This window comes from Eleginops maclovinus, chromosome 20 (assembly GCF_036324505.1).
Source record: "Eleginops maclovinus isolate JMC-PN-2008 ecotype Puerto Natales chromosome 20, JC_Emac_rtc_rv5, whole genome shotgun sequence".
NCBI classification, from domain to species: domain Eukaryota; kingdom Metazoa; phylum Chordata; class Actinopteri; order Perciformes; family Eleginopidae; genus Eleginops; species Eleginops maclovinus.
Window position 1 is genome coordinate 9,241,353 of NC_086368.1, and position 23,297 is coordinate 9,264,649.

The 23,297-nt window shown below is 39.2% G+C and overlaps 1 protein-coding gene across 1 annotated transcript; it reads right to left on the reverse strand.

The window, feature by feature from the left end:
* Positions 1-204: 204 nt before the first annotated feature.
* On the reverse strand, positions 205-21,885 carry slc2a1b (solute carrier family 2 member 1b). Its single transcript, XM_063910324.1, has 10 exons — positions 21,495-21,885; positions 12,570-12,665; positions 6,535-6,695; positions 5,593-5,833; positions 5,263-5,425; positions 4,917-5,104; positions 4,610-4,714; positions 4,145-4,246; positions 3,841-4,044; positions 205-3,010 (listed from the first exon to the last, which is right to left on the reverse strand). Exons 1-10 carry the CDS (start codon positions 21,507-21,509, stop codon positions 2,810-2,812), a joined length of 1,476 nt encoding a protein of 491 aa, XP_063766394.1. The 5' UTR covers positions 21,510-21,885; the 3' UTR covers positions 205-2,809.
* Positions 21,886-23,297: the final 1,412 nt, after the last annotated feature.

Consider the following 23,297-nt stretch of genomic DNA (forward strand, 5'->3'; position numbering starts at 1 on the left):
ATATCTAAGGACTGTTGAACATAAAGAAGCATTAAGAAACTAAAGATCGAAATGTTTACAAAATGTTAGCAACTGTTTGCTAAAATATTGAGCATATCAATGTCCTAAATTGATAATATGACAGCATTGTGTTAAGTTTCCTCTGCTCCCAAGTGGCACAACATAAGGACGCATGTTCACATTTTAAAAAAGCAACAAAAAAACTGTATGCAAGATTTCTTTTATTTAACATCAAACCACTTTCACATGACTGTAAAACCATTCAGCAGATCCTCAAACCCAATACATTATCCCAACAGAAGCTCACGTTCATAAAAACCATTGACACATTACTTTTTTTATTATAACAAACATTAGAATATGCTCAGTGCACTAAAATGAAAACACTACTGAATGTGTCTCATTGACACAATCCATACTAATGTCAAATCTAAATTAAAATGATTATGGTTATTTTAGACCATAACATGGTTTCAGGTACAAAATCAAACAGAAGTATGGAAGCTAACTGCTTGTACAGACCTATAACACTAATAATTAATACATCTATCAAAAACTTTCTTAAAGTTAAATATTTTATAGATTTGGAGTGGGTGATGCTGTAGTTAGTTTCATATTTACATCATGTCGTGTTCTTAGACAACCAAACAGAAGATTTCAAAGGCTAGATTAAAAATCAAATGCCCTAGCAGAATTGTGAATCTATTTATATAAAATACAGTTTTAATATTCGTAGCAGAACAGTCTGTGGGGAGTTTCATCCTCTACTGCCAGTACATGATCTTTGCTGGTGATGATATGTAAAAGCCACACAAAAGGCACAGAGAGTGCATGTTAGTGTTTTCCCAGGGTGTGTGGGGTGACCCATAGAATGACAAAAGATATACTATGTACAATAATTAACAACCAATAATGGAATGATTAAAATGTATTGTTGGATTTGAATCAGTCCTCACTAGACTGAATATTACAATGTTAAGTCCCAGCTGACCTGTATGTGTGTGTGTGTGTGTGTGTGTGGTTAAACACCTGGATGTGCTTAATACAAGATTGTTAATAATTTGATACTTTTTCCACACATTTCCATTTAAAAAACAACAAGGTAATACATCAGGAGTAAAAAAGAAAATAAAAGAGAAACAACCTAAAAGTGTTTGCTTCAACAAAGAAATATCACTGTGAATAATAAAGTGCTGCTAAAAAGGTAACTTTTCTCAAACAAGGCATGGAAAGAAAAGAGGTTCGACAAGTGATACAGCAGTCGTAGACAGGGACGTAAACAGCTAGTCAGGATGAGCAAGAGTTTATTTTCCATCAGCTACTGTTGTGCAGTGCAGTAAACAGCCCGAAGAGAGAGCTGACGACACTGCAGAGTTACAGTGAAAGACCGGTGACAAGCCTTAGCAACGACACAACAATGTGTCCGCCTCCTATGACACATAATGGGCCTTATGGAGCGCACGGGTGGGTTTGAACCACGAAGTGACGAGCACTCTCAGGATAACGGATAACCCTCCAAATGGATAAAATTCATTTTGGTCCCCATTTTTGTTTGTGTGAAAAGATTCAAGTAGCTATCAAGCCAATTCACCAGACTTTGGAAGCGCTCCAGGTTATCTCAACTGAAAAATACATCAAGTGAAGATCGTCCATTGACAGAAGCTTTCAGTCTGGATGGGGCCGACCTAACCTGACACTGCTCCAAAGTGATAAGGCTGAAGGCAAAGGAGTGGATTATTTCGAAAAAGGCACTTAATCTCACAGGTTCTGCTTCTTTTATGACAGATTTTTGGTTTTGTGGCTGCTGATTGTGAGTGTGTAACTATCTCAATAAAAAGTGGATAGACAATTTATTTTCTCTACCAAGTTCAGCACTCTGGTACTGATCTGTGTAGATAATGTTCCTTTTTGCATAGAGCCATGTCAATATTAATTTCATCAAATGTAATGTTAAAAAGGAATGGTGTAAAAATACATGAACGGTATAATATATATATATTAGTTACGTCTTCATGACCGTATTTAAAATGGGACATTTTCATCGAGAAAACTATTTAGTTTAACAATAAAAAGAGTAAAATGTTGTCTAAATAAGAACATTGTAAAAATATGTGGAGCATTACCATTAGTCGAATACATTTCATAAAGAACACTAACTTCTCACAGCAATACACTGACATTTCACATGTCTTTCACACGTTTGTGTACTCACTCAGTAACTTAAAGAGGTAAAAATAAGTTATTCCTCAGCAGCTAAGGGCAGTGCCCCCTCTGGTGGAGAGAGACACAGTCGAGCAGTGCAGCGTCTACAGTGCTAGAGTCTACAGTGATAAAGCATTACAGTGAGATTGATAAAAACAAGTATTTCTGCACAGTGACCTGATCTCTACAGCCACAGTATTCTTAAAACCGCATTAAGACCAACTGACTGCATGGTAACAAGCTACAAAGAACAGAGCATAAGCAGTGGAAAAAAATATTATAAAAAGGGTTGGTTGATTGATGCAGACACTCCTTTTCCTTCTTTTAAAATATTCAAAACCTATTTATCCTCAACTCCTCTCCCCACATCAGGCGACACAGTGCCCATCAAGTTTTTGTTTCCTTGTGTGAGGGGCGCCGGGATACGTCATGTTGGAGAATCACACAGGGCTGTTCTGTGTTAGGTTGTGTTTGACGCACGAAATGTGGTGACAGCGTGAAAATTATTCTATCAACGGATGTGTCTACTTCTAGTTACTGGAGCCTTCTCGTCCCTCCTTGGTCTGAGAAAGAGTTTTTTCTATTTTTAGAAGTTAAAATCAGTCCTTCAGAGCTGAGAATCTGCTCCCAGGCTGTTGAGCTCCTCCGGCGAGTGCTTCTCTGCTCCTGAGGCGGCCGTCTGACGGAAGCCGGCTGAGATCTCGTCAAACGTCCGGCCCTTGGTCTCCGGCACTTTGAAGTAGGTGAAGACGAAGAAGCTGAGAAGCAGCACTGTGAAGATGACAAACACGTATGGGCCGCACAGTTCCTGTGAAGAGAGAAGAGGAGAGGGGAGGCAATTATTTAGTGGAGTCCTTACAAAACATGTGATGGTAAGAATGTAAAAAGATTAAGAAAGTCAGAGAGCAAAACCAAATGTAATTAACAACTTCACAAAATGTAATATGGAACTTTTAAGTGTAAATGAATTTAGCATGTATTCCTTTCTGCATGTCATTGTGGTTGACTGATTAAGTTAATTATGAGCTGATTAAGAATGACAAATGTCTTGATCACAGCAATTGAGTGAGGTTAAATTTGCTATAATTAATAGGCAGAATCTAAAGTTTGAGTCCTTTATGAAAATGCAAGTTTGGATTAACTTTGCAGGAGATACACGTTTGTTTATTTAAAATGAATGATAAACAATATTTACTTGTTTAAGTAGTGCCTCTTTTAAGGTTTTTCTTCTGAAAAATCTACTCTAAACTAGAATATAATAACGTCTTTTGTCTTGTCGAGGCAGGATAATTGAAACACGTGTCCAAAAGACAAAAAACATCACATCAACAGAACAAAGATCTCAAATTTGTAAAGTCAATGCATCCATAGACTCGACTATAAGATGCTAGAGATTGTTGTGTAGTTTAATAGCGTTAATAAAAAACAAAATTATTTTAGGGGAGCAACTCAAACCTTGGTTGGAGGGTTTGGGTTTTGATGATTGACAAGCTTATACAGCTTTGCATCTAGTGGCTTTTTCCCTATGATTAGTACCAACCTTTGTAGGGATTTCCAGGGAAACTTTCAGGAATTGTTGTGTAATTGTAACCTCACAAACACAATTACCAGTTATAAATGTTTTCTTTTTCTTCTCACCTCTACATACTGGAAGGTCATTCCCACTATGAAGTTAGCAGTCCAGTTTGAGAAACCAGCTACAGCCATGGCAGACGGTCGGGGGCCCTGCGAGAACAACTCGGCCACGATGAACCAGGGGATTGGGCCCGGTCCGATCTCAAAGAATGCGACAAAGGAGAAAATGGCCACAATGCTCAGATATGACATCCATTTGAGCTGTTCCTACAAGATCAGAAAAACAGGAGGGAGGTTGGCTGCTGGTATTCATTGGATGGGAGTCTTGACAGCTACATTTTTCTTCAAGGATTTAAAAGAAACGTACCAACAGAGCCAAGGCAATGGTCATTAAGATGGCAGATCCGGCCATTCCCAGCAGCCCCAGCAGGTGCAGAGACCGACGTCCTGCTCGCTCTACCACAAACAGCTACACAGAAAAAAAGATAATAATAAATAAGATGAGGAATAAGCTATAAAGTGATATTTAAAACCAATAATTAGTTCAACAAAGCTTTTATATTATCTGCTAAACAAAAGAAAATGTGCTCAAATAGAACCTTACATTTACAGTTTTGGTACAACATACACAAACTTCATTAAAGAGATTTTTGAAATGGCAAAAGATAAGAGTATTGACCAATTCTGTCTCCAATATGTCCAAAAACAACAATAAAGCACCTTAATTATCATATCTGGGTGGGAATATCCATTATAATGCTTTAACACCTCTATTTGTCCGTACTGTAACAGGGATTTTAACTAAAATTGTAAGACTTCGCTCTGTACTCACCGACACCACAGTGAACGCTGTGTTGACGACTCCAGCGCCAATCGTGGCGTAGACAGGCTGCTCAACTCCAGCTTTCTCAAAGATACGAGTGGAGTAGTAGAATATCTAGAAAATAGGGCAACCAAAAAAATTTAACATGAGAGTCTCCTTTGAGGTATGTTCAGGATATCTTTTTCTGATGTGGCTCTATTGTGATAATGCACCAAGCTTGTGAAATAAAGCAGTGACGACTCTTTTGTGTCCATCTTTTAGATTACAATCACAATCCTCAGACATTATCCCACCGATCAATCACTCTAACACTCACAGCGTTGATGCCAGACAGCTGCTGGGACAGCTGCAGGATGACAGCAACCAGAAGGGGCTGGCGGTAGAGGGGCTGGCGGAAAAGCTCTGGGATGGTCACCTTCTTCTCCCTCATCATCTGCCGGCTCTCCTCCTTCATCTCCTGCATGTCAGAGCTCACATCCGAGGTGCCTCTGAGCTTCTTCAACACTGAAATGTGCAGAGAGAATGCAGGTTGTTATCTCCAAAAGCTGCAATGTTTTCCTGTTCTTCAGTTCAGCTAATTTCTTTTTCAATTGTACATAATTTATATATTTTCACTTTAATGTTTTAAAAACACAGTACTATTAGATTGTGTGTGAACTCACCATTTTTGGCCTTGTTCTCTTCGTTCTTGTTGATGAGCAGGAAACGGGGGCTCTTGGGGCAGAGAGGCAGCAGGATGCACTGCAGCACAGCGGGGATGACGATGAAGCCCAGGAGCAGCGGCCACAGGTCGTCGTTGCCCATTATGGCCTCCAGTCCAAACACCTGAAATCAACACAGACACAAATAAAACAAATGAACCTAAGGCAAAGCATAAAAATAAACAGTAGGATGCACTGATATTGAATGTTTATCTTATGGAGTCATCACTGGACTTCCATCTATGTTACAGTATTAAAATAAAAATACTGCAACAACTACTCTCTACCTACCTGTGCAATGAGGATGCCGACGACAATTCCCAGCTGGTGTAAGGTGCCCAGGGCTCCTCTTAGCGCTGTTGGGGAAACCTCCCCCACATACATGGGCACGAAGCCTGTCGAAAGGCCAGAGTAGAGGCCCACGACAAAACGACCGGCGATCAGCATTTCCCAGGAGCTCGCCATCTTTGAAAAGCCCATCAGAATGGCCGAGATGAAGGCCAGAATATTGGCCATGAGCATAGAGTTCCTCCTGCAGAACAACACAAAGAAGGCAAATTATAATCAGACTGAGCAGCAACGTCTGTGCTTGAAAAGAGAAGCTGATGGTGGATGGATGATAAACCTGCATTTGTTCTGATAGCCAGCAGGGGGTGACAAATGGTTGCAAAAAAAGTCAGATTTCATTGAAGTCTATGACAAAAAGGCCCTACTTCTTTTCACATTTTTCCTTCCATGGTGTCTAACTGTAGTTCCAAGTCTACTTCAATGCAGCTTGACGTTCATTTAAAAAAAGATGTTTCATTTTTGATAAAAAGACACAATAAAAGTATCATGCTAGGGTTAGAAAATATAATCCTTGTGATTGAGAGGTCTTGCGTTGCTTGCATTAACAGAGTTGCATGCTAACATTCTATTCATGTATTTTATGCGTTTCAGCACAATACACATTTTGGATTTATCTGTTTTTTATTATATTTTTGTAAAGCTCAGAAAGGGTTCTGAAAATGTGTTTTTTCATACATCATTTTGTGATGGTTTTTTCTGTATGATTTGTGTTTTTCGAGATTGTCTATCGTGTCTGCAGACCCTTTATTATGAATTGATCCTGTAGTGATCGGTGCCTTAAGTCAGTCTTATTTTATTCTTACTGCTTTTACAGAGAAAATGAAGCCAGCCCCATCTGTCGGTTAGAAATGCCTAATGCAAGCAAGAAATGTGTTTTCTGTTTACCTTCCAAAACGGTTGACAAAGAGTCCGACAGAGAATGAGCCAAAGATGCCACCAACAGAGAAGATGGACACGGAGATGGACCAGATAGCCGTGAGGGAGCCCTTGGTGATGGGCTCCTGGTAGCGTTCAAACCACGTCTCATTGATAAACTTCTCAATGATCTGCAAAAGGATAAAAAGAAAGGTTAAATATGATTGTTTCTAAGCTGTAGTTGCAAGGTTTTCTCCCACAACCAGCTCCTGTGTAGTCATTTTTAAGAACCCGACTTATGTTTTCCTCTTGTCTAGGCCAATACATGGAGACAGTTGAGCGGTCACTGTGTGACCAGTTTATGGCAGCCTTGTATGGTCATCATCATTTCCTGGCAACCAGGAAGCTGCCTGTAAGTGTCAGATTTCTGTTCCCCTCCCCTCCTTCCTCCATCTTCGTCATCACAGACGACAATGTTGACAAACACGCCCAGGCCAGCCAGTGAGGGGGAAAAGATCCTCTGTGTGTTTATGTGTGGGTCACGCTGACATCTCGCGTCTGATCAGAAGGGTCACCACCCTGTCTGCAACCGCTGTAAATCTGTGAGTTCATGTCCCAGACCCCCATCACCCCCACTCTGGTTACCAAAGTCTGCTCTAGCTCGGTCATGTGCCTCTGCGACTGTGTTACATCTGTAACTGAGTACATTCACTTCAGTACACACTAGTATCTCCATTTTATGCAATAATAACTTTATTCTTCTACTCCATTACATCTCAGAGGCAAATATTGTTGTTTTTGAACAGCTTTAGTCACTAAAATAAGGGAATGAGGAAAATAGTGTTCCTTCATTGGTTGATAAAAATCTCCTTCTGAGGACAGATAAACTATTTAAAGACGCTCTTGGATAACAAACAGAAAGCTAAAACAAAATCATGTTGTGGAGATCTGTGGTTCCCACGGGACAGCAGCTGTAAAAACATATGATGATGATCTTATAGAATAAGATGCAATTCTGTCATGAAATAACCAAAAGTACATTAAAAAGAAGAGCATGAGTTCTAACATAAGTTTCAGAAGTTAAATGCAGCATATATTTTAATTTAGCAGTACAAATATTCCCAAATCTCTATACATATGAACAGTAAAACACTGCCAAGGAGAAATAGACAGCCCATTTTTACATTCACTTTTCAAACTATGGCTAAAAACTACTTAAGAAGTGTTTTGAATCCAGGACTTGTACTTGTGCTGGAGTATTTTGCCATTGTGGTATCAGTACTTTCACTTCAGTAAGTGTAGGATCTGAGTACTACTTACATCGTTGAACACCTATATTTGTATATTTTGAAACCCTATCCCAGAGCTCTTCATGTACCAGAGCGCTATGTTGGCTGGTGGAAATATATAGCTCAGCAGTGTCCTTACAAACCAGTTAGGAATAGTTAGGCTATCGTTTGAAATTGGTTTTCCTCTGGTGGAAAGTTACGTATGAGATGACACAATCTTGACACAAGGCTCGGGTTGTCTCTATCAACTTACACTCACAAGACCTTGCTTAGTGATTTCACAAGTATTTCATCACGTACTGTACTGTACCCATGTTCTCGTTAAAAATGTCCTTATTTAGAAGAGCTCTTGGTGATATTTTACGTCTCTAAGAAGTGGGGGAATATAGCCAAGTAGGTTTTAAGGGTACTTGAACTTGACTTTTGGCTTTTCATTTCCTGATGGTATTTACTTCTTCTATCACTTTTTGCAGGGAAGGCTACTGAAAGTAAATCAACCTGAAATCATGAATATAGTCTGCCTATGAAAAAGTATTCGCCCCTCTATGTTTCAGTTGTTTTTGTTTGGCTTTTTAACAATAAACAATATGAAATACATCTTAAATAAGGTTAAACAAAGCCTATTAACAGTAACAGGGCAGACCTAGACCATCACTGTTATAGAAAGGTAGATTTTAGAAGTCAACATATTTTATTTAAATGGACTCAATCGTGTTGTTGAATTGATTCAACTGATTTTAGTACAAGGCACTTGAATCTAGTCCTGTTTTTCTTCATCAGTGTAATAAAAAGTCTGATTCATGGTTAAAAAAACAACTTTTGATTGATTGATGTTATAGAAAAAGAAAACTACCCATTTATACTTAAACTCTTAAATGTTTTAAAGCTAGCAGATGTTTGAATCTTCGCCAACATCACTTGAAAGTATAACAAATAAAGTGAATACAGTGTTATTAACAGGTCAAGACTACAATGCCATTATCACTAACTTCGACGGCTGATCTTGATAAGTAACATTATTATTTTGTGTTCATTTTGCAAGTGTTTCTCTGAATAGACTGTGCAGGCTAAACCACCAGCTGCCTCTCAGCACACAATGAAACAAGCTGCCTATTCATACTGCCGGCTACCGGCAAATGTTGTGCTGGCTGCTAGCCGAGTCGTCAAGGTGAGCACTGTTTTCATCACGCACAGGCTGAGAATAAAAGGACTTTTGAACAAGTGAAATCACCTTTCAAGTTAAACAAGAAAAAGTAAAGATAAGAGAAGAGCTTTGGGTAGTTTAGCATTGTTGTACTCAAATTTAAAGTAGTTTCTTAAAATGATCCAGCTAACAGAAAACAATATTTTGGTAGCAGTGTTTGAGATATACTTTAGGGGGGGCAACCAGGAGTGGCATGAACCTCTATAACAACCATTAGGAGAAAAAAAATCCTCAAGGGAAAGTTGATCCAAGGTGTAGAAGTCTTAACATTTGCACAAAAGATGTCCCCAAACTTAACGAACATAAACAAAACATAAACCCTTTGATTCAATTTCCAAACAAGGACATTATCAGTTTTGTGACACACAGGCAGGCATGCAGCAGGAGGAGGGAGCCACAGATTAGCTCTTGAAAAAGCATATCTAATCACAGAGGCTCTAACACAGAGCCCGACCTGCGTCAGGGACAGCAGCAGCATCACTACAGTCTTTAGCACACACTGCAGTGCACAGGAGAGAGGTGCTGGTGATTAGCTCAAGTGCTGTAGCTATATGAAAGTTGTATTGGTGGAGTTATAGCTTATTAAGGGGTCATTAACTAATGAAGGATTAGGAGCCTGTGTTGGGTAACTATTTTCCAGCGCGTGATGTTGCTCAGACTTCTCACTGTGTGTGTGTGTGTGTGTGTGTGTGTGTGTGTGTGTGTGTGTGTGTGTGTGTGTGTGTGTGTGGGGGACCAGGTTGAGTATTGGGAAAGGGGATAAAGAGCCAAGGAGGGCAGGTTCACACTAGCCCAGTGTTTAACAGAGCACATATTCACCTCCTGCCTCTCAATCTGCAGCCCCTCACCCTGCAACTCACTGAGGGCTGAGCTGCATGAAGTCGAACACGTGCTACACTCACAACTGCAGTGTTGTGGAGGAGGCCAAATACTGGATTAAATAATATGAAATATCAGTATCTTTCAGACTAGAAACTGCAAAAATTGGTCACCTATTCTGAAAATCGACTCATCATTTAAAGGTCCCCTATTATGCAAAATGTACTTCTTGCTGTCTTTTATACATAAATATGTCCCCGGTGTGTAAGGAGACTCACAAGTGTCAGAAAATACAACCCACATCTCTAAAAACGGGGGTAAAAACGAGCTGATCCAGATTTGCTGCCGATATGATGTCATAACCGAAATGTGGGCTGGCTTTACATTGAACTCCTGGCAACGTCCCACCCATATGACACGTCCCAACCTATCGTCCCCTGTATAAAGTCGCGAGCTGAATCCCCTCCACAGCACCTCTGTGTGTCTGTGTGCTCAACAGGATGTCTGCAGGAGGGACTTAGAGTTGTTGTATATATAGTACATATAATGTCTCTGTTCTAGTGGTAAACACTGAGAAGTGTTTCAGAAATAATGCTTGATGTGGTTTGGAACATCATATGGGGTTTAATCACGGCAGCGTTTAACTGAGTTTCTCCATTAGAAACGTCTCTCTTCACAGAGAACTGCATGACCCTCCGAAGGGGCGTGGCCAGCTTCAGGTCAGCTCAAATTTAAAGCGACAGTCACAGAATCAGCACTTCAGGAACAAGGCTGAAATAGAGGGGGATGAAGCAATGGGTGATCTGTTTGGTATTTTCAACAAAACACTTCACAGACATGTTTTGTATAGATATTGGCCTATAATGTATTGTTCAAATATAGCATAATAGGAGACCTTTAAGCATTATTTGTGCAAAAAGCGAAACATTACTTGGTTGCAGATCATTAAAGTTTGAGAATTTCTGCTTTCCTCTGCTTTATATAAATGGAAACTAAATATCTCAGAGTTTTGGTCTGATATGACTCAACAAAACAAAACAGAAGAACACAAATTCATTGATTTGTCCCAAAAACTTTTTGGCAGATATATGAATATTATTGATTGTATGATTTTTAGTTGCAGTCTTAAACAAACCGCACTGTTGTATGCACAACCAGTTAACAAAAGGACTTTCTACTATTGAGTTTCAGTGTTTGCACAATCCATAATGATTGCACATTTTTCTGCACAGATGTCTCAATGCCTTAAATTCCATATAAACCATGTGCTGCCCCTTTCTTCTGCTCTTTACGACTAAAGGAGAAATGAAAAAGAGATCAAATCTTTCACAGTAAGTGAATGTATCCTGTTTTTAACCACTTTTTAGCTAATGAAAGCTGCCCTCATTAACAAAGCGTCCTTCACATCAAAGCTTCATCAGAGTAATGATAGTGTCCTCGCAGTGAAAGCACCACAAACAGCTGTGACTTTAGATCACTGTGACAGCACACTGAGGAGAAGCTTGAAAAGGTAAAAAGAAAGACACAGGCCGAGCTCTGGGCTGTGTGGTGACACACCTGTGAACTGTGGACAGACAGCTGTGTCGCTGCAGGGCGTGTTCAGACCCACGCAAACCAACCAGACGGAGGTATTTACTCTCATGGCAGTACTGACATTCCCCAGGAAATGAGTGTCTTTGGTGTACCTCTATGCTAATAACACCTACTATGGATTTAGTGATTATGTGTGACTGTCTTCTGTTCTTCATGTAATTTCCTCTGAGTGTCCTAGTCTTGCTTTTTTCTGTTGCTGTTCAGCAGAGTTCCGTTTTTGGGCATGGACACAGTCTTTTACCGAGAACCACTCAAAGTTCTGTTAATACAACCGTCCTTGTACCTGATAGGCCTGATTAAAGCTATTTTTATCTTACCCCTTAACACCCCCCTCCCCCTCCCCTTCTTTCCATCCTTCTGTTTTCAATTCAACAAGTGAGTGAACAACCAGCACTGGGGCTGGATAAGCAGGAAGTATGATCTACTGTATAAATATGGCCTGCATATTAGACAGGCACACATTGTTTGAATAAATAACAATTTAATAAATGTACAACTATGTGTTTATTCATTGTAATGTTGTTTTAAAAATGTACCTCTACCTTTGACATGTCTCCATGCTTTAATGATCAAAAACATCTTTATTTTTCTTATACTTCCTGTGCTGCAGCACCTCTTTTCCCCCTCTGTCTGAAACCAGAGCCCAGTCTGCTCTGATTGGTTAGCTGGATGGCTCTGTTGTGATTGGTAAACCGCTTAGAGATGTCCCGCTCCTTTGCCTTTCATGTAGAATGTGTTGGAACACTAGCCAATAGAAGCCATAGGGTGTTACATAATGATGTCACTATGTCACAGAACTAAACAATGGAGTCTAATGGAGACCAAAAGAGTTGTTTCAGGCGGGGGGGAGTGTGTGGGAGAGAAACTCCCTATGGGCTGAATTTCAGCCTTTTTATACCATTTATATGCCCCTAAACCTGTATAACACACTACAGGAATGGGCCACAAAAAGCATAATAACACTTTGAGATGTATCAGAACTGTACTTGGTATGAGCAAATGCCCGAAGTCCATGTGTCAATATTGTAACTGAAAAGTAGGGAGTGTTCCATCCTCAACACCAAAACTAAAAACTCAGTAACTTTGTTTAAATTAAAATACACTGTGAAACCTTCTTGGAGACACTATTTGAACATCATGCTTGCAGACACCTAACTCACCTTCTGAGGGGCGTTGATGACACCGGTGTTGTAGCCGAATTGCAGTGATCCCAGCACAGCTGTTCCAACAGCCATCAGCAGCGGAAACGTCAGTCGCTGCAAGATTAAGAGAGAAGAGGAAGTCTTGTTAGCGAGGAGACCAGTTTGACCAGTTATTCAGCTTTTATTGACAAATTAATTATTTGTCCAAGGAATGGGCAGAGTGCAAATAGTATGACTACCTGTGGTTTCATATTTCCTAGTTCCTAGTTAATGCGATGGATTTTCATCCGTATCAGTCGCAAACAATAAGTCAACGCCAATTATTGGGACAAAGTGTTTACTATCTTGCTCAACTGTACTTATTTTAGAGTGTAGTTTGGCTTCAGGTGGGCTGAAAATATCTGACTTAACAGAATGTTCCATCTTGGTCAGTCAAGCAAGCAAACAAGTACAATCAAAATAAAAATAAAAGTCCTGAAATATCTTGTAGATGTTTGTCCACTTTAAACAACCTTGTGAAATGGGATAAAGGTGCATTATGAAACCTAAAGAGATGAAGAAATGTTTACAACCAATCGGACAGACACCTGTTCCCTGGGGCATGTTTACAGAGTTGTGGACAAGATTTGCTGAGAAAAACTCCAGTCTGGTCTGAGATGGGTCCAGCACAGTTATCCAGATATAAACCTTCTTTTTGGAAGAGGTCCAGGCTGGATCCAGGTCTGCATGTTATTGTCTGTGTTCCTGTTCCTGTTATCACAGAGTTCACTTGCTGCTCGACCTCAGTAGAGCCCGGTAGATTAGAAGAGATTTTCCTCATACCAAAAAGTTAATAAACCAAAAGTATGTCGCTGTCTACTTCCTTCTCTCAGACAGACAAAAAAATAACAGCCTCCAGGAACAATTTACCTTTTTGGGTGTTCACTCAGACCTGCTATCACTTCTCCTTCTACTAACTGTGATGTATTTAATGTGAAAGGAGAACTTTTTGAAAACAGTAACAAAGATAACACGCAATTTTGTAATCATCTCTCCAAAAGTGAACGTACTTCAGATTAAATCAAGAGAAATATAAATACTTTTTCCATCACATCATAAGGTATCACGTCTGGGTGATTAAAGTTTACACTTGTGATTCACACACCAAATCCTTTTCCACAATGATTCACACCAGATAGGTTCCTTATGTTTCGGCAACAGGAGAGCCGACCTTCAGAAGAGTAGATGTAATCTCGCTTTATCACGTGCAGACCAAAGAAGTAGAAATAAAACATCTTCATTTAAAAACAGGACACAAATCATGCCGTTGCAACGGATCAAACCTGTTGGGAGTTATAGACCAGATAGGAAATGGACACAACCCAATTACACCACGAGTACTTCAAATCCTCTGACCAACAAAGACTGTAGATCACAGCACAGAAAGACTTAAAATTCATTTCCAGATATAACAAATCCAAAATATTACTGGTTTTCATTGACCAATGCTACACCCTTCCACTACGTTCTCATGAATATGGGCGAGTAGATTTCTCAGAAATGCTGCTGACAAAACATGAAATTCTTGTTGGAGGTTATAGAGTCCTGCCAAAGCCAAAGTTGATCTATAGCACGATACTTTATACTATTTTTAAATACTAACAATAAATATTTGGCCACTGGTCGACAGTTGAAACAAGCAGTGATCACACATATATAGTATAACCTTTACAATTGATATGGAAAACTTAACTTAGCCAACACCAGCTTATTAAAGCAACATTAGAATTAACTTGGAGATGAGTTGGTTTCTACCCACTTAGCTAATGTGAGTCCAACGTTTACTCTGTTTTTGGTCTCCTCCAATTTCTGAGGGACACGCTTAAGCTGCTAAATGCTGCACTGTGTAAACCAGCTAGTATCTAACTTTGTCTGTTTCCTCTTTGGAGCTAAGGGCAGGTAGTGGATCCCTTCCTTAAGACTACGTTTTAAACCGTAAGGCTAAGTCTCTGGTTACATTTTCATTTACTGTAAGCTCTCATACCAGAGATAAACACAAGTACCGACCCCACCAAGTTTAAATAAAAAAGACAATCCCCAGAAACTATTTGAAGTTATTGTGCATGCTCTTCTGTAATATAACACAGAGCTGCAGTAATCCTGGTGACAGAGGCAGCCTGGGGGGACGAGAGTTTCTGTGGGGACCAGTATTTATTTAGCTACTGCATGATGAAGAAGATCGAGAGCTAGATGGAGATAGAAAAAGTGAACCGCGACCTCAATAAAGACTTGCCTTCACTTACAGGAACGCTTGTTACCAGGGTAATCGAGGCTATGACAGGAACTGTATATAAAACACACACACACACACACACACACACACACACACACACACCCTTTTTCAGCAGTGTGGGCCGGGCTCTTAAAAGACTCTTGTTGCCAATGAGGAAGCCAACCCGATCTGATGTCACTCTGTAAAGCCACTGCTGATAAAAAAACGAATGACAAACAGCAACAAGCTTTCGCTACATAAATACAAGCTACTTTTTGATAGAAAACACGTTTCTGTCAGTCTCCTCTGTAAGAAATATGCCCGAAAGCTTGTTTATATCATACACCCTCTGGGGAATAGCTGCAATTATTAGCAAAACGAGCCTAAATGCTGATGTTTGATTTTCAAAAGTGGGTCAGGGGTGTGTGTTTAAGTGAAATCAAGCAATCCTCTGTGACATCTTCACCTTTAACCCATATTTCTTAGAGGCGTCCCTCTACCTGGCCTCAGTCAATACATACTGTTTGAATAGGCAAATGGGTTTCAGTCAAAATACACAGATCACAATGTTTTGGGACTTTCTTCAGGCAAGCATTCCCTGCTCCTCTCTTAAAGGACAGTAGCTGAGTTCATTCTTTGTGTACAGAAGTATAAAACATGACTTCCTCACCGGAGAAACAATGAAGTCACACACCCAAAACAACTATTTCATGGTAGTAGCCTTGATCTAATGCCGGTGATTGTTCCTCTTCTGCTGCTTGGCTCTCAACCTTTAGGTTTGCATGTTTCGACTCAGCTGCAGCTCTCTGCGTTCTTTACATTTTTTTACTTGCACATGATGGTTAATTAGCCAATCTCAAGAGCCGGGCATTACGTTGCATTCCACACTAATGCAAAACCTTGAAACCTTGAAACCTAATGCATACCTAAAGCTGATTAAAGGAATATGATTTCACTAGAAGGGTGGTATTTTTCTATAAAAGAGGCAAAATAAGGATTGCTAATACCCCAAAATATTTCCCAACAAGAGGATTATTTTTTTAAAAAGCATGTTTTATTCAAATCAAATAATATGTATCAACAAAGCATGTCAGTAAACAACATCACTTTGAATATAAAGTCATTTCAAAAAAGGGGTGGGTAATGCCTTGTAATTAACAGGGTTTACAGAGATTTGTGGATATTTTCAGAAGATTTAGAGTTTACATAATACTGACAATAACAAGTCCATAATCGCATTGGTTATTTGTCCTGTGGGGGGTCTTATGGTACTTTAGTCAGACTTCAGCATGTGATACGTTGAGATCATGAGTCTTATGAATGTAATAACTATTGTCTTCTTCCATGCCTAACATGCATCTAAACACACTGTAGAGCTGAAAAACCTCCATGCAAATGTGCCCTGTTTGCATGTGACGCATAAAACGTGGGGCTGGGTCTGCAGCGAGGGACATTTCTGTTGAGTCATTGCTGGGTTATACAATTAACACTGTTGATAGCAGCTTTGGTTGCTAGGCACTACTGACTCTATCTGCTCTTATTGGGTCAACACTGCCTGCAGTAAACAGGAGCGAAAGAGAGCAAAGTAATAAAGCACTCATCACCTGGAAATCAGCAGGATAGAAATTTAAGATATGTGCAAAAATGAAGTGTACACACCAGCTCACAATCGACCAGGCCGTACCTTTGTAAATAACTCATACAAATCATGTTATTGGATTACTGACAGTAAAGTATGATGAAGAAATTAAGTTGAAGATTAATTTTATCTTAATAAGGATACGTCTTACTATGACAGCTAATATAAATCACTGTTTAACTGATTATGCTTAAGCCAAGCCTCTTCCAAAGCTTTTTAATTTAAAGATTATCAATGAGATTCAACAGACATAAAACATGATCCGGAGCAAACAGATGGTGAATAAATGGGACTCTTTTTTCTCAATGAAATGCAGATAATGACGCCTAAACACACAGGAAATAAATGGACCTAAACGGGGAAATGGTAACTTACAGGATGCTCTGACAGAGAGTTGTGATAAATTCTTCAAAAACAAGACGATATTGTGGTCAAACTATTCTTTCAGGGAAAGTTGAAGACTTAACCACAACAAGAAATGTAGCGTTCTGCAAACAACAACAAAATATGAAGTAGGCAATCTACATATGTCAACAAAATGGTAATAATTAGGTATCAATACCATTCTAGATTTTTCAATAGCTACTATAAAACAAAAGTAGTTCTCTAAAATGTGGGTAGATTCCTGGAAGAATTTTAAAGATCTTTAATTTGAGTAAATGCACAAATACATCAATGTTAAAATATTACATTACAAATAAGGTGCTGCATTGAATACTTTAGTACACATACTAAAGCTAACTTTGGTCCGATGGCAACCTGTGTAGCCCATCCCATAGCTGCAATAATACAAAACAACAGCAGAACGTCTGCCTGCTCTTCACAATGCTCAATTACAGTGAAAGGATGGTGATTAAAGTAAGGTAAAAATAAACAGCATCAAAGTAAGCCTGGTTAGTGTTGCCTGACTTTAAAAAGTGTGTTTTTTATAAGTGTGTGGTCGAGTTCTAGTCACTTTGCTCAGCGCTCCTGCTTGTTACAACTTATACTCGCTGTACTCGCCATGAACTGTTATTGCTCAGGTTAATCTCCCCCCTCCGAAGTAAGCGTGACGTATTGGATCTTGGATCTAGCCGGGCAGTCGAGTGGGGCCAGAAAGATCCGGTTTTTCGATTTCGCTGTGGTGGAAACACGAAAAACAAGATCTTTATCAGCTCCAGCTCCAGCTCCAGCTCCCAGGTTGGTGGAAAAGCGGCAGTAGTGATTCCAAATTTGGGGTTTGGGTTCCTCCAAAAGGTTGCAAATACATTTTGTGAATAATGGTAGAGGAACGTAGTAAACTGTCCTCAAAATATTGATTGTTCAAAGGATTATGCAGAGGGATTACTTTGGTTTGTTATAATTAGGCCTACAAAAATATTAAAATAATAATTTAATGATATGGATTTCCTATTTTTGTATATATACTTCACTATAGTTATACAGTATCAATTTGAAAACAACCAAAGTAAAGCTAAAAAAATATTTCATTTAAAAAACTTTTCTTTGCTTCTTCTTTTGAAGCCATCTGGAAACAAGTAGTCAAACTGGTTCCTCAGAACTAAACCACCGAGTTGTTTATTTATGACTCATCACGTCTGACTTTAAGGGTTTCTGTCGTGCAGTGTTGATTTTTTTTTAAAAGCAGAAGCAGTCATTTGGCTCTGCTCCCTTCTTTCATGCCAGTGTGAGCTGGATTCTTTGTGATGGCCTACGCTGAAGCCGTCAGGTCCCCCTGTGTCTGTCACCTCCACAGTTTCAGGTTACACAGCTGTGGGAAACCTAATATTAGCGATGTCCTCACCTCCAGAGCTCTGTTCAGCACTAAAGCCTCCTGATGCTCGGGCAGCACGGTCCATTTCAAAACATCTTTTAGCAGTATATTTTATAATAATGGTTATGTATCTTTAAGCCTTATTGGCATAGACAGTTTGACACAGCTGTTAATACATTTAAAGCTGCGATACAATGAGTCATTTATAACAAAGTATTTCTAGGCCTAAAATGCTATTTTGCAGGCAAATATTAGTACACTTTCAAACACTTTATAATTATCAAGTTACTTTACTAGTTGTTTTTGATTCTCAATAACCAGCTTTCCTCTGTCCTATTATCGTCGTTGCTCTTGTGTGTATAATGTGTGTACATAGACTCTTTGTGTGATGTTGAAGTCACTAAAAAGACTTGAATATGTGTCATGTAATGGTCTTATTACCCTCGAATCGTTATTATTACCCTTTATTTAAAGCTGAATTTATATTGTTTTTAGCTACTGTAACTATTTCACTTTGGTCATATTATGCAGCAACACGATAGGTAAAACATAAGAAATGTCCAACGCATTCTGTAGTGCAGTGATAACAAGTAATCAATATTCCAGAAAGAAACAGAGGCCCTACATGAACCATTTTGAACAACCATTTCCTCCCTGTGAATAGTGATGAGTACAGTGTGCAAAAAAATTACCCAGTTTCTCAGCAAAGTGAATAAAATAGGCCCTCTTGCTCGGTCTCTCATCTAAATTAAAACCTTTACTCTTGATCCAAACTTTGCAGCAGACCCTCATTAAGCCTTATTAAAACATGGCTGACAGTTACACTATAAGACATACTGAAGGGAGCAAGTCATGCAGATGAAAGTAAATCTACTGGCCTGTTTTATGGAAGGCAAGAGTTGGCACACGTCTAAAAGGCACTAGATGGAGAGGAATTAAGCTTGTGCAATTAGGTCTGTACAATGTGAGGCTGGACTCCCAATCAAAATATCTGCACAGTAAAGTCTGTCTGAGAAAAAAATGTTTAGTGGCTATTTCCTTCAAACACAGCAGGTCAACTGTATGCTTTACCCCAATTAGAATATCCATTCTTTGTTAAAGAAAACAAGAGGACTGACGTGAGCTTACTGTTGTTGAAAAAAAAAGCTCTTATTTGGCCAACAATGTGTGTTCATTAGCATCGCATGACTAAATGGAGAAACTGAAATTGCGTAAGAACTTGAACAAAGCTGCACTCAAAGAATTAGATTGAAGAGCAAGAAATAAACTACAAAAGGGGTATCAACCTCCGCAAATACCAAACGGCCTATCTCGCAACTTTAACTAAAGGGGAAAACAATTTCTGTATCTGCCCCACAATGTGTATCCACTCCAGAATTAGATGAGTTTTTCCTTGGCCCATTTTACATCATTTTCATCAAGTTTCATAAAATCGAGGCAGTGGGAAAATCTCCTTGGTGGAGGTAATTAAGATAACTAAATATTAAGTTGTGATAATTTAAACATCTACCGTGATCAAATGCACAGTTCAAAACATGGCTTACTGTATGTCATCAATTGCATGACATCTTGCTGAACCACAGGTGCCACGGCATGTTTGCATTTGTTATACCACAGCATTTACACCACTGTGCAGCTTTGGCGGAAATCAAACAGACATGTCCTACTACAGAATGCTTTTTACCAAATAGAGTCAAGGTTTCATTTACGTAAGTGAATGCAACACTAAGTACCAGCCAGGTATGAAAATCCTGTCCACGAGATGTTAATTAGCCTGTTCTAAACTGTTTTGTTCACTACAGCCTTGCAAAAGAACAGCTCAACCCTTCTGGAAGCCACAACAGAGGGAGTAAAGCAAAGAGCCTGGGAAGGAGAAGGACAATTTGGCTTCAACTCCCCAGGGTTGGCAACCACTTATTCCCTCGACTGAGTCTCACTCTCAGTGGAAAACTGCTGTGTTGGTGTCACAGTGGAAACTGGGAACGGAGAGGACCAATCCTATCACGTCCTCAACAGACCCCGACCAGCTGAAGGGTCTAAACAAGCAAAGTTTGAGCATGTTCTGACCACAATGGCTGCCCCACTGCAGTAAACTCTTAGATCAAAGCAGGGGGAAGTTGTTAGTATGTGCTTCACTGTGGAGTGTGTCTGTGTACAGTATAACAGGGACTACAACGAAGATTCATGTTTACTTTCTGAATAACTGCAACACAGTGTACAACGACTACTAGGTTTGGATTAGGTTAGTGATTGATAAGATCAAGTAATAAAAGGATGCTGGATGTATTACTTAAGAATGTTCTTAAGAAATATTCTCTATGTTTGCGTGTTTTTAATACTAAATCAGCACTTTTAAAAGTTGCAACTAACAAATCCAATAGTTTTTAAGATTAAATATGATGTCGTATAACACTGCCCATGGTATAAGGTTGTGTTTTTAAAGATGATGTCTCCAAATGTCTTGCTTTGGCCGAGTAATGGTCACAAATTTAAAGCCAAGGCTGAAATAATTAATTGATTAGTCGACCTGAAAACAACAATGACAGGGACTGCTGCATAAAGAGTAACTTAAGTAGCTTTGCTAATACTTCGACGGTTTCTGTCCTTTACAATGGATAATGTTGTTGTATTGCTAATTTAACTTCAGAAAATATCCGAATATTATATACTCTATCTATCCATCTATACTTCTCAGGCCCGACTAAAACACTTCCGTAAGAGGCTCTTATAAAATACTCGTGGGTATAAATAACTCCTTTAAACTTCAGTCACGTAGCTTCATAATACTGCATCATACCAACACCTCGCAGGAAACGCGCGAGGCATGAACATCATCCGTAGTTACTATATTGTAATGGAAATATAACAATGCTCACAAACTGTTCATATTTAGATGAATATTAAAATGGAACATTACTTGAGATTAAAGCGATTTAAGGTTGCTTTTGAGTGAAGAGACTAACTGTTCTACTTTAGTGTATCGTAAAGACCATAAATGGGCCCAAAACAAAATAGCCTAGTTTAAATCGAGGTTTTAATATCCAAACACGTCTTTAGTTGAACCAGAAGTGTACAAAACGACGTAAAACATAACATAAACATTAGCTGCATTGTGTCTCGCCGTGACGCCACACGTGGAAGTGCCTCATGGGTTAAAATATTGTGAACTGAATGAACTCATGGGTCCCATCCCACACACTGACAGCTCGGAGTCAAGACAAAAAACACACATGGAACCGGTTTGACTGGATTTACATGTTAGAGCTTCATGAAGTTAACTGAGTCACAGTGTTTTATTACCTTTCCTGAGTCCATGGCTGCGATGAGTGGGAGATATTCTTCGTATTCTTTTGTCTTTTGTTAAAGTTGAAGGCGATGGAGGGACGTCCTCGGGTTCTCCCGGTGGGTTTTGCTCAGAAGTTTGTCATGTTGAATGTTATTTGGCTCAGTTGAAATCACAAACTTCAGTTGAGTGGTTTTTAAAGAGAAATGCGTCAATTTGTTGTGTGGGTTTCTCTGTAGAAAGCCGGGCACCAGCTTGAGTTACTCTCTCCCGCGTAATGCAGTTTGTGTCGCAGCTCCTTCAGCTCTATCTCACTGCTTCACATGAGTAAAGTCTTCCAGGATGTTGATGTTAAGGGAGCCGAAAAAGTACCGCCTTGTCCGGCAACAGATCTCTGGAGGAATGAGACGATTTGCGGTTCATATATTATGGCTGACGCAATGTTTAGTGGGGTGTGTCCGATACAGGCCCATCCTCCCAGGCAACCAATGAGAGGCAGCTTACATTGGACACACACCAAGCAAGCCTGCCAGCACAGGGTGGACGTATTCAGATCGCTTACCTAAATAAAAGCAGAGATAAAAAGAAATACCCTGATAGAAATAAAAGTCCTGCATTGAAACCCTAAGAATAAGTACAGTATTATCAGCTGAATCTACTTAAAGTATCACAAGTACTTATCCACTAATATGCAGCAGGATTAAGTCTTGTTACTGTTATTATATAGGCTATTATGTATGCATGTACTGTAGATTATCCACTCCATGTAAATACATTCAATATTTGTGTATTTGTATTGTAATTAAACTTGCACTGATTTCCTGTTGAGAAACAGGTTGTGAATAAAAGAAATAGGCATGAATGTCTGTTTTGATAAGATAAGATGGACCTTTATTGATCCCTTTAGGGAGATTCAGGAAAATATTCTGCATTTGTCCCATCCTAGTATTAGGAGTAGTGGGCAGGGGGCCATGCTCAGGGGGAACCTCAGAGGTACTTGCTCGTTGCGGGACTTCAACCGGTGACCTTGTGGTTCCCTACAGACTGAATCACCACTGCCCTATGTTAAACAAATAAAATCCGAAAAATAAGGTACAAAACATTTTTGCCCATAACTAATTTACTATGACAACTTGTTGAGTGTATACACTTTTTTTTTCAGTGTCTTCTTGTTATGCAATATCTGTCCTTTCCATTGTTATTTATCTTTTTAAGCAAAGTTGTGGAGTCCCATATGTAACCAAATGTTTTTGTGTCTAGTAGCCTAAGTTGATTTTGAAAACATTTTTGAATGTTTCACTTTAATTTGGAAGCTTTTCTGGGGGGAATATAATGGAATAATACCATTAAACCGATTGATGTATTTCTACAGTATAGTTCTCTCCAATTGATTTTGAATGTTGTCTGCTTCCTTTCTGTTTTTAGCCGACTAACAGTAAGTTATTGAAAACATCCACATGTGTGATCTAATGATCTTTCAACCATTTTGGTGACATGACATGTCTGCCCTCAAAACAGCTCCTCCGCTATGATCTGGGATGTTTGTTACCAAAAGCTTGAAAAAACAAATTTTGAAAATGAAAACTACGCGCTACCTTTTGTTTGGGATTGAGGGGAGGTGTCCGGTCTAACTGGATGTAAAAAAATTAAGAAAATAATTATGGGAAATGCATGTGTTTGTACAGTGCATGAAAGCTCTGAGAAAAGGGAGGGTAAAGGGTAGAATTTTACAAAATGTGTTCCCTTTGTATTTTATCTTCTGCCTTTGAAACCTTGGGAAAATAATTATAGGGAAACGCAAAGGAAGTGTGAGCTACAAA

Coding starts and splice junctions, on each gene's coding strand:
- slc2a1b (XM_063910324.1), bottom strand. Junction 5,834..6,534: donor TTTGTCAACCGTTTTGGAAG/GTAAACAGAAAA, acceptor GTTGTTCTGCAG/GAGGAACTCTATGCTCATGG. Junction 3,011..3,840: donor TGACCTTCCAGTATGTAGAG/GTGAGAAGAAAA, acceptor CTCTCTTCACAG/GAACTGTGCGGCCCATACGT.